A 13,257-nucleotide genomic window follows, 5' to 3' on the forward strand; every position below is an offset into this window, starting at 1 on the left:
GTATACTTTACATACCATAAAGCATTCCCCCTTCCCTCCAGCAAGGTGTTAGGTTTTTAATTGCTAGATGCTCTAAGGATTAATGAATAATTTTTATTTACAAAAAAGGTGTTAAGTAATTCTACTTGTTTATATTCTCCTCTACAGCTCCTGGACATATGTGAGAGAGAGGGTTAAAACTAAGGGTTAATGCCAGCCGTGGTGATGCACACCTGTAATCCCAGTGGCTCAGGAGGCTGAGACAGGAGGAACTTGATTTCAAAGCCAGCCTCAGCAATAGTGAAGCACTAAGCAACTCAGTGAGACCCTGTCTCTAAATAAAATACAAAATAGGGCTGGAGATGTGGCTCAATAGCTGAGTGCCCCTGAGTTCAATCCCAAGTACTTGCCCTCCCTTCCCCACTTCAAAAAAAACCCTAAGAGTTAACATTAATTGGAAGAGCACAATGGCACAAAGCAAATAAACAACAGAGGTAAAATTCCATACAAGCAGTATGGCTTTAGAGCCCTCATTCATCACTATGCTATGCTGCCTCTTGAAGGTATCTCTTGCCATTTTTATCTTACAAAAATAAAAATTTTGACAACATTAACACCAGAAACTCCCCAAACTTTAAAAAAGAAATAAAATCAAATGTCAATTATTTTCTTCTGTACGATCTCCAAAGAAAAAGACACCATAGATACTAAAAATAAAAATGGAGGGAAAAAAAACAGACTATAAATTTATTATAGTCTTATTCCTTAAACATTGTGAGCAGATAAATGTTGCTTTCATTTTATTCATCTCAGAAACACTGTATTTCCATCAGTGACTAGCCCAGAACTATCTGAAGTTTTCCCCAAAACTTCAGCATTAAAATTACTCTACTCCTCACTTTAATGATCCATAAAACACCCAAATGTTCTGAGAAAATGCAAATAAAGGAAACTCAACTATTTATAAAATTTGTATCAGTCCCAAGATTTGACTTATTGTTATAACTTAGCTTGAAAAGTTTTCAAACTAGAGAAAATTTATAGTCCAAATTTATTTTAAATTTGTTGTATAAACTCTAAGCACAGAAGTGTCATTTGACTCTGCGGAGTGGGTATAAAAAATCTGAACTCATTTCAATACCTTCTAAAGTTAATGGTTTTTCTTCCATGAATTTTTCAGAGGGGAAAGAGCCAGTCACTGACTAAATCACTCTATTACCACCGGATCATGACATACCTAAACTTAACATTTTATAAAAAGTACTTATAATTTTTGCTAGGTATATAAAATCGTAAAATTACAAAGCTAAAAGGAATTTGAAAGTTTAATTCCCTTTCCTTCAAGCAGGATCATACTTATACCACCAAGATTTTTATCTATCTTATCAAGTCCAAGATACTAAAATCTAAAACCTGCCTTAGAAAATCTTTTTTAATAGTTGCTTTAAGTAATGCTATATTTACTTAAACTTCTGAAACCAAAGACAAGATAGAGCTGAGAAATCATGTGGGTTCTGAAGGCAAGTGAGATTTAGATTAAATCCTGGTTATACCAACTACTGGCACAATGGCTGGACAAATTGCTAAATGAACACAAAGCTCATTTATCTATACCAAACCAAGGATATACTGAGGAACCAGTGGTTTACAAATTAAAAAGAAAGGGGCTGGAAGTGTAGTCCAGTGGTAGGGCATGTGTTTTAGCATATACAATTCTTTTCCTGGGTTCAAACCAGGAAAATTCTTTTCTAATTCTTTTCCTGGGTTCAAACCCAGCACCCCCCATAAATATTAATTTCAAATGATAATGCGCTTGTTATATGTTAACATAAAGTTCTAGTTGCCAGGAAAAAAATTAATAAGAGTAGCATTATTTTACATTTTGCAAATCTTTTTAATGTATAGTTTTTTTAAAAAAAGACAACAGGATACTCATATCTGCTTCCGCATTCAATATTTCCAATCTACTGTTTCAACTGAAATACTATGGGAAGAAAACTTGGCCTGACAAAAGTAAAGCAGTTGGAAAAGGCAGGGTCTTGACAACCCTTCAGAAGCTCTCAGGCACCAAGATGAATTCTTCAGATCACAGACTAAGAATTGCTAATCTAAGGGAATTCTAATCCATGCACAACTCAGGTCTGCACGATGATAAACTTTGCTAGATTTCGTCAACAGAGAATAGAGCTCAAGACTGGCAGAGCAATTCTAAAATTGAGGTGAAAACAATCTTGAAGGAAAGAAGCCAATCAGGGAGTAGACTTCAAAATGTATAAAACACTGCCCCAATAAGGGAGTAAACCTCAAAATGTATAAAACACTATTAAATCATGCATGTACAATGGAGACTTGAGCACATTAAGAGCACTGCTGGCATCATTAAAAATGGAATGGAATTTTTTATTATTTATTTGGTCTAATTAGTTGCACATGACAGCAGAATGCACTTCAATTCATAGTACACAAATGGAGCACAATTTTTCACTTCTCTGGTTGTACACGAAGTAGAGTCACATCATTTGTGCAATCATACATGTACCTAGGGTAACAATGTCCGTCTCGTGGAATGGAATTTTAAACCAGCTAAAATAAGTGTTTGCTGGAACAAAAAAACCAAAAACTCTTCAGAGGAATCCAACAGAAATGTTATGAGTCTTATGAATGAAAATTTATGCTTACATAATTCTCATAGAAACACAACAGAAATTTTATCAATGAAAATTTATGCTTACATAATGAAATATAGATTATATTGTCTTTACATTTCACTCATAATCTAAGCATAAAATTTAAAATTTACTAGATACACATACACACACAAAAAGCCAAGCAAAAAAAAAAAAAACTGGAAAATGTGACTTAATTTGAAAAAATAAAAAGTTAACAGAAACCAATTCCAAGAAGACCTAGGTAATGCAACTGGCTTTAGACTAGCTATAATAAATATGTTCAAGGACTAAAGAAACATATCTCCAAGATAAACTTTAATCAAGATAAGTAATCTCAGAGAAACAGAAATTAGAAGAATCAAATAGAAATTATAGACCTAAAAGGTACAATAACTGAATTGAAAAATACATCACATGGACCTAACAGCAAGTTGGAGACAACAAAAGAAAGAGTAAATAAACTCAAAATCACAAAAAAAGTATCCAACCTAAAAGAGAGACAAAAGGACTGAGATTAGCAGAATGATAAACTACCTTTGGGAGAAGTATTGAGGTCAAACATAATTTAAGACACAGAAAAATAGAGGATGGGGCAAAAAAAATAAACATTTGAATAAATAATAGCCTAAATTTTCCCAATGTCATGAAACATTATCTATCTTATCAAGTCCAAGATACTAAAATCTAAAACCTGCCTTAGAAAATCTTTTTTAATAGTTGCTTTAAGTAATGCTATATTTACTTAAACTTCTGAAACCAAAGACAAGACAGAGCTGAGAAATCATGTGGGTTTTGAAAACCTTATCCAATATTAAACCCAAGCAGAAAAAACACAAAGAAAACACATCTTTGTACATCACTGACAGAGAGCTCAAAGTTTCTTTAAAAAATAATAATAATAATTGGACTGGGGTTGTGGCTCAGTGGTAGAGCACTTGCCTAGCATGTGTGAGGCACTGGGTTCGATTCTCAGCACCACATATAAATAAATAAATGTCCATCAACAACTAATAAAATATTAAAAAAAAAAAATAATAATAATAATAATAATCTTGAAAGTAGTCAGAAAAACCCAAAAGTAGAACAAAAGTATGAATGATATCTACCATCTCATTCAACCACAGAAACAGAAGACATCTATATATGAAACTCTAGGACAAAGAAAAGTGATCTATGGTGTATATAATAAAAACAGCAGATACCTGGGGGCATGGGGATTAACTGGAAAGGGTCACTAGAGATCTTTCTAATGGTGACAAAACATCCTTCATCTTGGTAATAGTGTGAATACATCATCGGATTTGTTAAAACTAAGCAGTCACATTTTGTATATTACAATGTATGTAAATTCTATCTTTAAGAACTATTTAAAAATCTAGTAGGGTTAAGGAATTGAACAGAGATACTACAGCATAAGAAATGGCAGAATACTGTTAAAACTGGGTGATGGATTTGGGGGTTCATTATACTATTTTGTAAACTTTACATATTATTTGAAAATTTCCACAAGTTTTTAAAACTTTTTCTTTTAATTCCTCTTCAGTTGGAAGAGGATTAGTAATTATTCTTCTTTATATTATATAAAGTCTCTTATTACAACTTTATCTAAACGTTCTTTTCTGAGACAAATAATCCCTGCCATTTATGCTTTCTTTAATCTTATTTGTAATTGTTTCTACAGCTCACTTTGAAGTCTAGCTGTGTATTCCACATCTATGTACTACTATTCAGTAGGGAGAAAACAGCTGAACTAACACTTCTTAAGCCTCTACTACATACTTATTAGTATGCTACCTTCTGTAAATATACTGACAATTTAAATCTCAGAATGAATTTAGAATTTACTATTTTAATCTGATCTATTTATTTATTACTTCTTTCCCTCACTAGAATTTACCTTCAATGACAGCATGAACCTTATTTTGTTTACTACTTATTCCACGTGGCATATAGCAGTACTCAGTAAATGCACCTAAATCAAACAATTAAAGAATATTAGGGCTTATAAATACCTGGTTCAACTCTCTTTTTTGATAATGCAAATCTTTTCCTGTCCAAGCTATATCTACCCTTTAATCTTACTGGAATCTATATCAATCGTTATGTATTTGTTTCAAGTGGAATAGGGAAAACAGTTTGAGAACTTCACGTTTTCTCTTTATTAAAAAATTTAAACAAAAAACATTTAATATAGTAAATCAATTTACATAATCAAAAAAATCTTTATATCATGTGTGATTTCTATAGGTGGTGTTACTTTTTCTGCTCATATTCATAAGGATAAAGAAAACATTCGAATGTTTGGTTTTTTCTGATAGCCTCAAGTTCTGTATCGCCGCTCTAAGCTAAAAATCCCTACAAATATCTAGAATTGAGTTCTTTACAGAGTGTAAATTGCAGTTGAACTATTATTGAGTTAATAATAGATGATAAAAAGAATCACTAGTTTTACTTCAAATGAAATTAACATACTAAACACCTACATAAACTTAAGATAAAATTGTTAGAATCCCTCAGTGAATCAAACAAAAACTAGGTTTGTTCCTCAGAATTCATTCTTGAGGAAACATTTGGGTGTGGTTTGTGAATAAAATTATCAGTACTTTTGATTAGAATTAGAGTTCTACCTCAATATTGAATAATTTTTTCATTCTTACATAAAATTCTTAAAACAAGTTAAAATGGGTGAGGAAGTGGTTACTGTATGTGGTTATCAAAACACAAAAATTTAGTAAAATATTGTTAATTAACAGCATGTTATAAAACCAAAAATTTTCCTTATAAACAAAATACACAGAAGTTGGTAAATACAATTTTTCTTTGACCAACTAAAAAACTTTGAAAAAAATTTTTTCTAACATTCCAAGGAATAAGGCAAGAGAAAAGTAAACTTCTAATGAAACAAAAATCACTCACAAAGAATGACATTTTATATATATATAGATATAGCTTTATTATTTAAAAAACATTTCACAAATGTCTTACACATATCTTTTGCCACAAATTCAAATTTTTCCAAAAGCCATTTAATATCTACAGATTATACATAACTTTAAAATTAAACATTTAATTCAAATGTGCCAAATATAGCAAAGGGCTTAAAAACAGAGGTTTCAAAGTAAATACTAATTTAGAGACAGCAGCAAATAGATCTGACCTTTTCAAGTGGCCTTCCCAAAGAGTTTCCAATCAGTTTCCAGTCATTCAAGACTTCTTCAACTTTAGAAATAAACCTAGGAAGAAGACAAAAAAGCTTTCTCTAAATATGTAACTTCACATTTTTTTCCTATTATATAATTTCTTTTAAAAGGTAATTTTTTTATTTTAACATTTTGATTATAAAAGGCTTGTAAGTTTAATAGGCTAATTTAAGGATATATAATAAAAGCAGAAATAATCTTGTTTAGCTCAAGTTTTAAAGAAGTTCAAAGTCTTAACTTTTTTTCTCATGAACTGTAAAATACCAGTCCCACTCTACAAACAAGAGCATAAAAGCCAAGAAACAAATTTACTACTTTGTGTTCTCATACAATTGTTTCCATATGAAGAACTAAAGGATTTAATATTCTATTTCAGGATATTTTAAATATTTAACCAGAGAAAAGTGATCATTTTTCCATTCAAAATACTGTTTTCTCACCCCACCCTCCTAAATTCAAATTACTTTTTTCTAACTACCTTCAAGATACCAATTTCAAATTCAACAGGCCCAAAACTGCTGTCACTTTGACACTTATTCTTTCAGGCAAGAAACTGCAGTTCCATGTTTGGTTTTCCCCACTCTCATACATATCAAATTCATTTATCTAAATCTTCTTTAAAATATCTTACAATTCTCCTTTCTTTTTCTCCAGTCCTCAAATCACCATCCTAACTAAGAATCAAGTCATGATATTCACTTTCATTTTACCTCACCTGGCCATTCTAAAAATCAAGATTCTCTCACTACTTTTTTAAGCATTGGTTCTTTTCTAAGTGTGGTCTCCTCACCAGCAGGATCTGCCTTACCTGGGATCATGTTCTAAAAGCAAATTTTAGGATTCCACCTCAGACCTAAAGAATCAGAAATTCTGAGGTGGATCCAAGCAATCTATGATTCTAATGCACACAAAAACCTGAGAATCACTGGTCAAAAGTATAGAATGTAGATTCCTTCACTTAACTTTGGAAGTTTTCCACAACCTGGTCTCATCTTCCATATTAATCTTAATTATTTCCTGTCAATAGGAAATATTTCTTCATGAAGTCAGAAAGGTTCATTCTCACCTGCCAGTCAGATGTCTAGCCCTTCTCATGTCTAACCAACCCCTTCCCAATCAGTCTTGTCTAGGGTCCCCTATCTTGCCCAGCTGGTCTTAATCTCCTGAGCTTCCCAATTAACTAGGACCATAAACACCAGCACTAAGCTTCAACTGCCTATTTTCTCCCCCCCCCACCACCTTCTATTTTCAAATCTGCTAATTTCCTAGCTTTTCTACAAATTATCTCCAACAATTTCTAAGTCCAAAACATTATCCCTATTTAAACTACTATTTTTACAGTTAAAGTGCCAATTGGAATTCATTTTAACTATTTGCAGTTTGGGTTTTTTTTTTTTTAAACATAAGGATTAAGTGGGGGGCAGAGGGGTTCCCCTTGGCGTGACCCTGGACACACTACCTGATAAGTATAGTCTTGTCAGTGTGACTAGGGGTCAGGGGAACACTGCAAGTCAAATCATTATTCCAACAGGGATTTTTAAAAAATATTTTTTCGGGGCTGGGGATGTGGCTGAAGCGGTAGCACGCTCGCCTGGCATGCGTGCGGCCCGGGTTCGATCCTCAGCACCACATACAAACAAAGATGTTGTGTCCGCCAAGAACTAAAAAAAAAAAAAAAATATTAAAAAAATTCTCTCTCTCTCTCTCTCCCTCTCCCACTCTCTCTTAAAAAAAAATATATATTTTTTTCCTATGCCATCTAATTACGTGTTCACAAATTTTACCTCCCAATCAGAAAGATTACAAAATTTCAACAATCTAAATACTGACCTCAACACTGACAAAACTGAAGGGTTTCTGTGATACCGAACAGAAACCTTAATCTAAGCTATCACTCCTCCACAAAACTGTCTTTCCACTAATATCAGTGGTATAACAATTCCACTCATACAGCTGTTCCGAGTTTGTCAGGCACAGGAAGCCTGGCACATCACTCACTGAACTGTTAAAACTTAAATCAAAACGTTCCTAAGCCATATGCAGACTTTGTAAAAAGGTTATTCTGAAAGACGGGATGGAGATGGTGGGAGTGTAGCAGATGGACCACCATCAATACACTTGAGAAAGGCCTCATCCTGAAAATGGAATACCGATGTCCACATTAGAAAAAATGCAGCTGCGAAGTTTATTGCTAATGATTAAATGCGTTAAACAAGAATGAAAATAGGAACGGTAGTGGTAGTTTCAGCAACTATTTTTGTGTGTGGGCAAGGGTGTAGTGAAAGTGGGCTGAAAGTAAACAAAACTTTTTCTAAAAGCCCCACGGTCAAGGGTTTGGCCGACTGGGGCGGGCCGGGACTTGTCAAGACGGGATGCGGAAGAGGTCTGTATCTAACCAGAAAAAGGATGACTCGGGACCTACGGGTATTACTTTTCTCACAGAAGCGGCGTCACAAGTGTTATGTTTGGGCTAGGAAAGTGGCGGGGGCAGGCCAGGGCCCAGAGTACTGGCAACCGGAGATGCGACTCACCTTTCCCATTCCGAGGCAGTGGTGAAGTCTGTGATTTCAAATACTTCGGACTCGGGCTGAGGGAAAGGAAGGGAAAGAAATGAAAAAAACTGAGCTCCAGAGCGATGACGTGGAGGCGCGAACTTAGTGACATAAGATAGGAATCAGGGAACTCACCTCACTGTCAGCCGCCATCTTGAGGCGCGCCGGGTCGGGCGCTAGGACTGCCGGGAAGAAGAGCGCAAGAGGGAGGGGCGGAGGGCAGTGAGGGATAGTGGGCGGAGTATCGCCAAGGCCCCGCCCCTGAGGCCCAGCCTTCTGATGATGAAGCTTCCTTAGACTAGAGAATGCTCTTTTTTCCTAGGATAAGAATTTAGTATTCCCTACCTTTCTGTCTGGCTGGCTTAATGATATTTGAAAATTTTCTGTACAGTAAATGATTACAGTAAAGTACCAGAAGGAAGGTAGAACAAAGTCCTAGATTCATGTGGATAAGATTGTATTAAAAAACCTAAAATACATTGGGTCTGTTTTCGTTTAAATTGTTTTTTGATTGCCAGGCCCTGAATAGGTGATAAAATCCCACCAATTTCTGTCACCATACTCCCTAAAGAACTTATCCTGTTTGGGTTAAGTAATAAAATAAAAATCATACTAGTCATCTGGTTTGGGGGAAGAGCAACATGCTGTTCAATTAATGCTTCACTTTTAAGCCATTAAGGAACAGAAGGGCTGCCAACTAACAGTTAAGAATTCTATTTCATACATACTGAAATATCCCAGATGAAATGATAACTTTTCTGAGATTTGCTTCAAAGTAATGAAAGGGGGAAAATGAGTGGGGATGGGAATGAAATAAAAGCTATGAGTCAATAATTGTTTAAACCAGTGATACGTACATGGGTGTTTATTATACTATTTCCTTTGTTTCATGTTTGAAGCTTTTCATAATTAAATTGTTTAAAATTAAATCTTATTTAATGAAATTGGCAACCCACAGAAAATCTGGAGGTGGCAGACCAGTAAATGCAGCTTCCATCATAAAGAGACTTAAAGTTAGGGACATAAAAGATATGGTGGTATAGACAGAGTAGACGAGGAAACTAAAGGTCAGAAGAATTTTGACAACAATTATTGCCAATGCAAAATGTTGCACACATGTCTCAGTTTCTGTCCAGTACAAAACTGAGGGGCTGAATTACTACTGCAGTAATCTGTCCCAAGAGGTCTCAATTTGCACCTTTATTTATTTACAAGCATTTATTAAACATCTATTACATGTCAGTCTTTTTCCTAGGTTCCAGGAATGCGAAGATATATTGTAGATATAATCTCTGACTTCTAAGAACTCAGGGCCTATTAGGGAAGCTGGAAATTTGCTACATGAACAGGAAGAGGTGCTCACACCTGTGTCAGTGCCATTATCAGCAACATAAAGGTCAATGGTAACCTTGACAAGGAGCATCTTGGAAGAGAGCCGAAGGATAGAAAGGAGGCAGCCATGTCAAGGGTGGGGAAGGATTTGAGCATGTCTAGAGATTGGAAGGTAGGAAAATCTGCTCTGTCTTTTGAACTGAACAAGGGTCTTGCAGTTAGAGCACAACTTCTGTGATGAAGTTGGAGAGAGAGGTATGGGCCAGACCAAACAGGGTCTTCTAGACCAGGGATAGATTATATTTGAAGTGTAATGAAGGTCACTAGAATGTTTAAGCAAGAGAGCAATGTAATCTAATTTACATTTTGCAGAAGTACGAATGCCATGTGAATAATAGATGGGAAGGGGGCAAAAAAAGAAGTAGAAATAGCTAGAGACTATTAGAGAATTTTAGACAGAATGTGCAAAGGCTGTGACTAGGATGACGAGGTAAACAGATTTGGTAGGAATTTTAGAGATAGGATAGAGAGGACTTGCTTATGGACTGAATTCAAGAATAAGGGAAATGTAGGAATCAATAATAATTTCCAGATTTCTAGCCTAAGTAGGCATATGAGGATAGTTTCTGCAATAGGGAAGGCTGCAAAGGAGCCTGGAAACAAAGAGTTCAGTTTGGCAGATGTTAAGTTTGGCAAGCTTGTAAGATATCTAAGGGCAGTTATGGAGAAAAAAAATCAGGTGAGGAAAACGACTCAGAGGCAAGACCAGGGGTGAAGGTATAAATTCATAAGTATTGGCATTTTCAATCACAAAAACAGATGAGGTGATTTAAGAATATAGAAAGGGAAGAAAAGACCCTTTCACTAAGTCCCAAAGAATTTTATTTTTAGAGAATGGATAAAGGAAAGGAGTAGCTCAAGAAATAGAAGAACAAAGAAAGAGCAATGGCACAGAACCTGAAAGAGGAGACCATTTGCAAATGGTAAATATTGACTGCTGCTGAAAAAGCAAGTGAGGGAGGAATGTAAAGTCAAGGATGATTGGTTGTTTCTTGGCTTTCTTTTTGTTCACCTTTTTGGCAGAGGATAATAGACATGTTTGTATGCTGATGGAAATGGTCCAGTAGAGAGAGTGATGATGAAGGAGAGATGGGAGAGTTGTAGGAGAACATTCTTAATAAAGTGAGAGGGGAAGAAATCCACAGAGATGGTGATCACAGAACTTCAGGGAACACCAACTCTCATGTGTTCCAAAATCTGACTGTAGGAGGTGCCCCCTACAGAAAACACTTTGTGAATAGTGCCTCTTGGAGTTGTGCAGCAAGGGAGTACGAGGAATTCAGAGCATGTGCAACAGGGGAAAATGAAGCATATGTAGTAAGGTTGGCCTTTTTGGAGAAAAACAAGGAAGCGGGGAAAACCTGGATATAAACAGAGAGATTTGTATACCTAAAAGGAAGAGTTGAGTTACTCACTCACTAATTTTTAAAGATTCTCACCAAATGAAGTAAGTTCATGGCTTTTAGGATCAAACATATCTGGGTTCAGACATTTATTAATTGTAGGACTTTGGGCAAATTACTTAACTCCTCTGAATCTGTTTCTCCACTAGAAAAATGGGCTTTGTACCACCTAATACTACATAGCAGACATTAAGTTCTATGTTCATATGTTCAACAGCACAATGTCCTGGCATTCAATAGGTGATCAATTATAGTAGTAGCATTATGATGACTGTACCAGGAAAAACATAAAGTGCTACTCACATGTCAGGCATTAGTTATTTCCCTCCTTGCTTATCCATGAAGAAGTTTCAGTACATATCAAAATCAGAAACTAAAAAAAATCATGAAGATTTTGCTGCGTGAAGTCAAATTTTAGAAACTCTAGGAAGCAGCCTTACCAGGTTGCTAGGTAAAGTTTTCTTCCAAGATATTTTTGGCTTCTCATCTTCTCCCTGGAGAAATTTTTAAAATATGTTATTTGTTAAAGTGAAGTATGAAGCCAGGATGCTAATGATGTAAAACACCCAGGGGAGACACACTTTTATTAGATTTCCACTGGTTCACAGAGCAGAAAAGATTTGTTTCTTCAGTATTAAGAGCTATTTTGCTTCATGTCCAAAGGCAAGAGCTTTTCCTTGCAAGTGCATTTCCTCTCTGGTATAATTCAGTTATTTCAAGGTGTTACCAATAATGGCCATGGGGAGATATTTTGACGCATAGGCAATTTAAGAGATTAGAAGCCTGGAAAAATCACCCTCAGCTTAGACCTCAGAGAAATGTGGGAGCATAGTGGTTTAATTAGGTCACAGTGATAGAGCAAACATTGTTTGTGAAAGGAGCAACAGCTGTGGGACTACACCATCCTCATCTGTCTTGATGCCCTGAGCAGAGAGAATCAAGAACTCTCCAAGATGCTGCCATGGAATAATTGCAATAGAAGGTACAACTAGAAGAGGAAGGCACTATGAAAACAAGAAACTTCAAAGAGAAATTATCTAAATAAAAATTATTAAACAGCATGTTTTCATTCAGTCAGTCATATTTATCAAGAGCCTACTGTTATGGCACTGTGGTCAATCCTATGGACAGATTCAAAGAATAATAATCCCTGCCTGCTGGGGTTTCACAGTCTGAGGACTGAGAGATAAGACGTAAGTAAGTATAATGTGGTTTAGAAAGGGATGCATGATGGTTATCCAATTTCTTAAAGCTCTTTGTAAAAATCAATAGTAGAAAAATATTCAAGTGACGTTTCAGAACACACACATACTATCTTGCATTCTAAAAATTAGGTCCACTATTTTTCAAATCAGAAAGCAGCTGCTCAGGCAAGGAATCTCCAGAGATTACTTGAATTTTTTTGAACAGAGATTCAAAAAAAATAATTCTGTCTATATTCACTCACCATTCATTTAGTCATTTCTTCATTCAATAAACTTTTGTTAAAAGCAGCTTCTGTGTATCAGCACTGTTTCAGAAACTGGAAACAAAAATAAAATATAAAAAATTTCTTGCCTCCAGGAAATTTTAAATATAAAGTGATTGAATTCTTCTAGGTGATAATAAATTAGGAACAACCAGTTCCAGTCCTTACGTTTGTTACTTGTCTGGCAGGTTCACATAGGACAATGCTTGCTGGCAGGTTGATGTAGTTAGCGCAAGTTATGTGTTTTTATTTTTTAGATATTTTCATGGATCTTGAACTCAGAGGTGGGAAATAAAATAATCGAAAAAAGTCATAAGAATTGAGTACAAGTTTACACAACATGGGTTTTCTACTAAGCATCATGTTTGTGCACATATCTATGTACAACTAGTTACTCTATTTTACACATGTATATTCTTATTTAATCTCCATTCTTCCCTTGCTTGGAATGGTAAAGTAGTCTTGTTACCAATGGTTAATAAATGAAAAATCTTAGATCTAATCCTGGCCTTCTTTCGTGTCACATTGTTCTGAAAGCATTGCTACTTTCACAGCAGTAACATCTCCCAGTGCCTAATGATTTTTCCTAGGAAT

At 35.2% G+C, this 13,257-nt stretch overlaps 1 protein-coding gene across 1 annotated transcript in view; it reads right to left on the bottom strand.

The window, feature by feature from the left end:
- The window catches only part of Rab3gap1 (RAB3 GTPase activating protein catalytic subunit 1), an 85,197-nt gene extending 76,620 nt beyond the window's left edge, over positions 1-8,577 (bottom strand). Inside the window, exons 1-3 of the mRNA XM_027936784.3 lie at positions 8,536-8,577; positions 8,380-8,435; positions 5,806-5,881 (exon numbers count right to left, since the gene is read on the bottom strand). Coding sequence (XP_027792585.2) covers positions 5,806-5,881; positions 8,380-8,435; positions 8,536-8,553 — 150 coding nt within the window. The 5' untranslated portion in view covers positions 8,554-8,577. The remainder of the gene's footprint in view (positions 1-5,805; positions 5,882-8,379; positions 8,436-8,535) is intronic.
- Positions 8,578-13,257: the final 4,680 nt, after the last annotated feature.

Source organism: Marmota flaviventris, chromosome 11, assembly GCF_047511675.1.
Source record: "Marmota flaviventris isolate mMarFla1 chromosome 11, mMarFla1.hap1, whole genome shotgun sequence".
Lineage (NCBI taxonomy): Eukaryota > Metazoa > Chordata > Mammalia > Rodentia > Sciuridae > Marmota > Marmota flaviventris.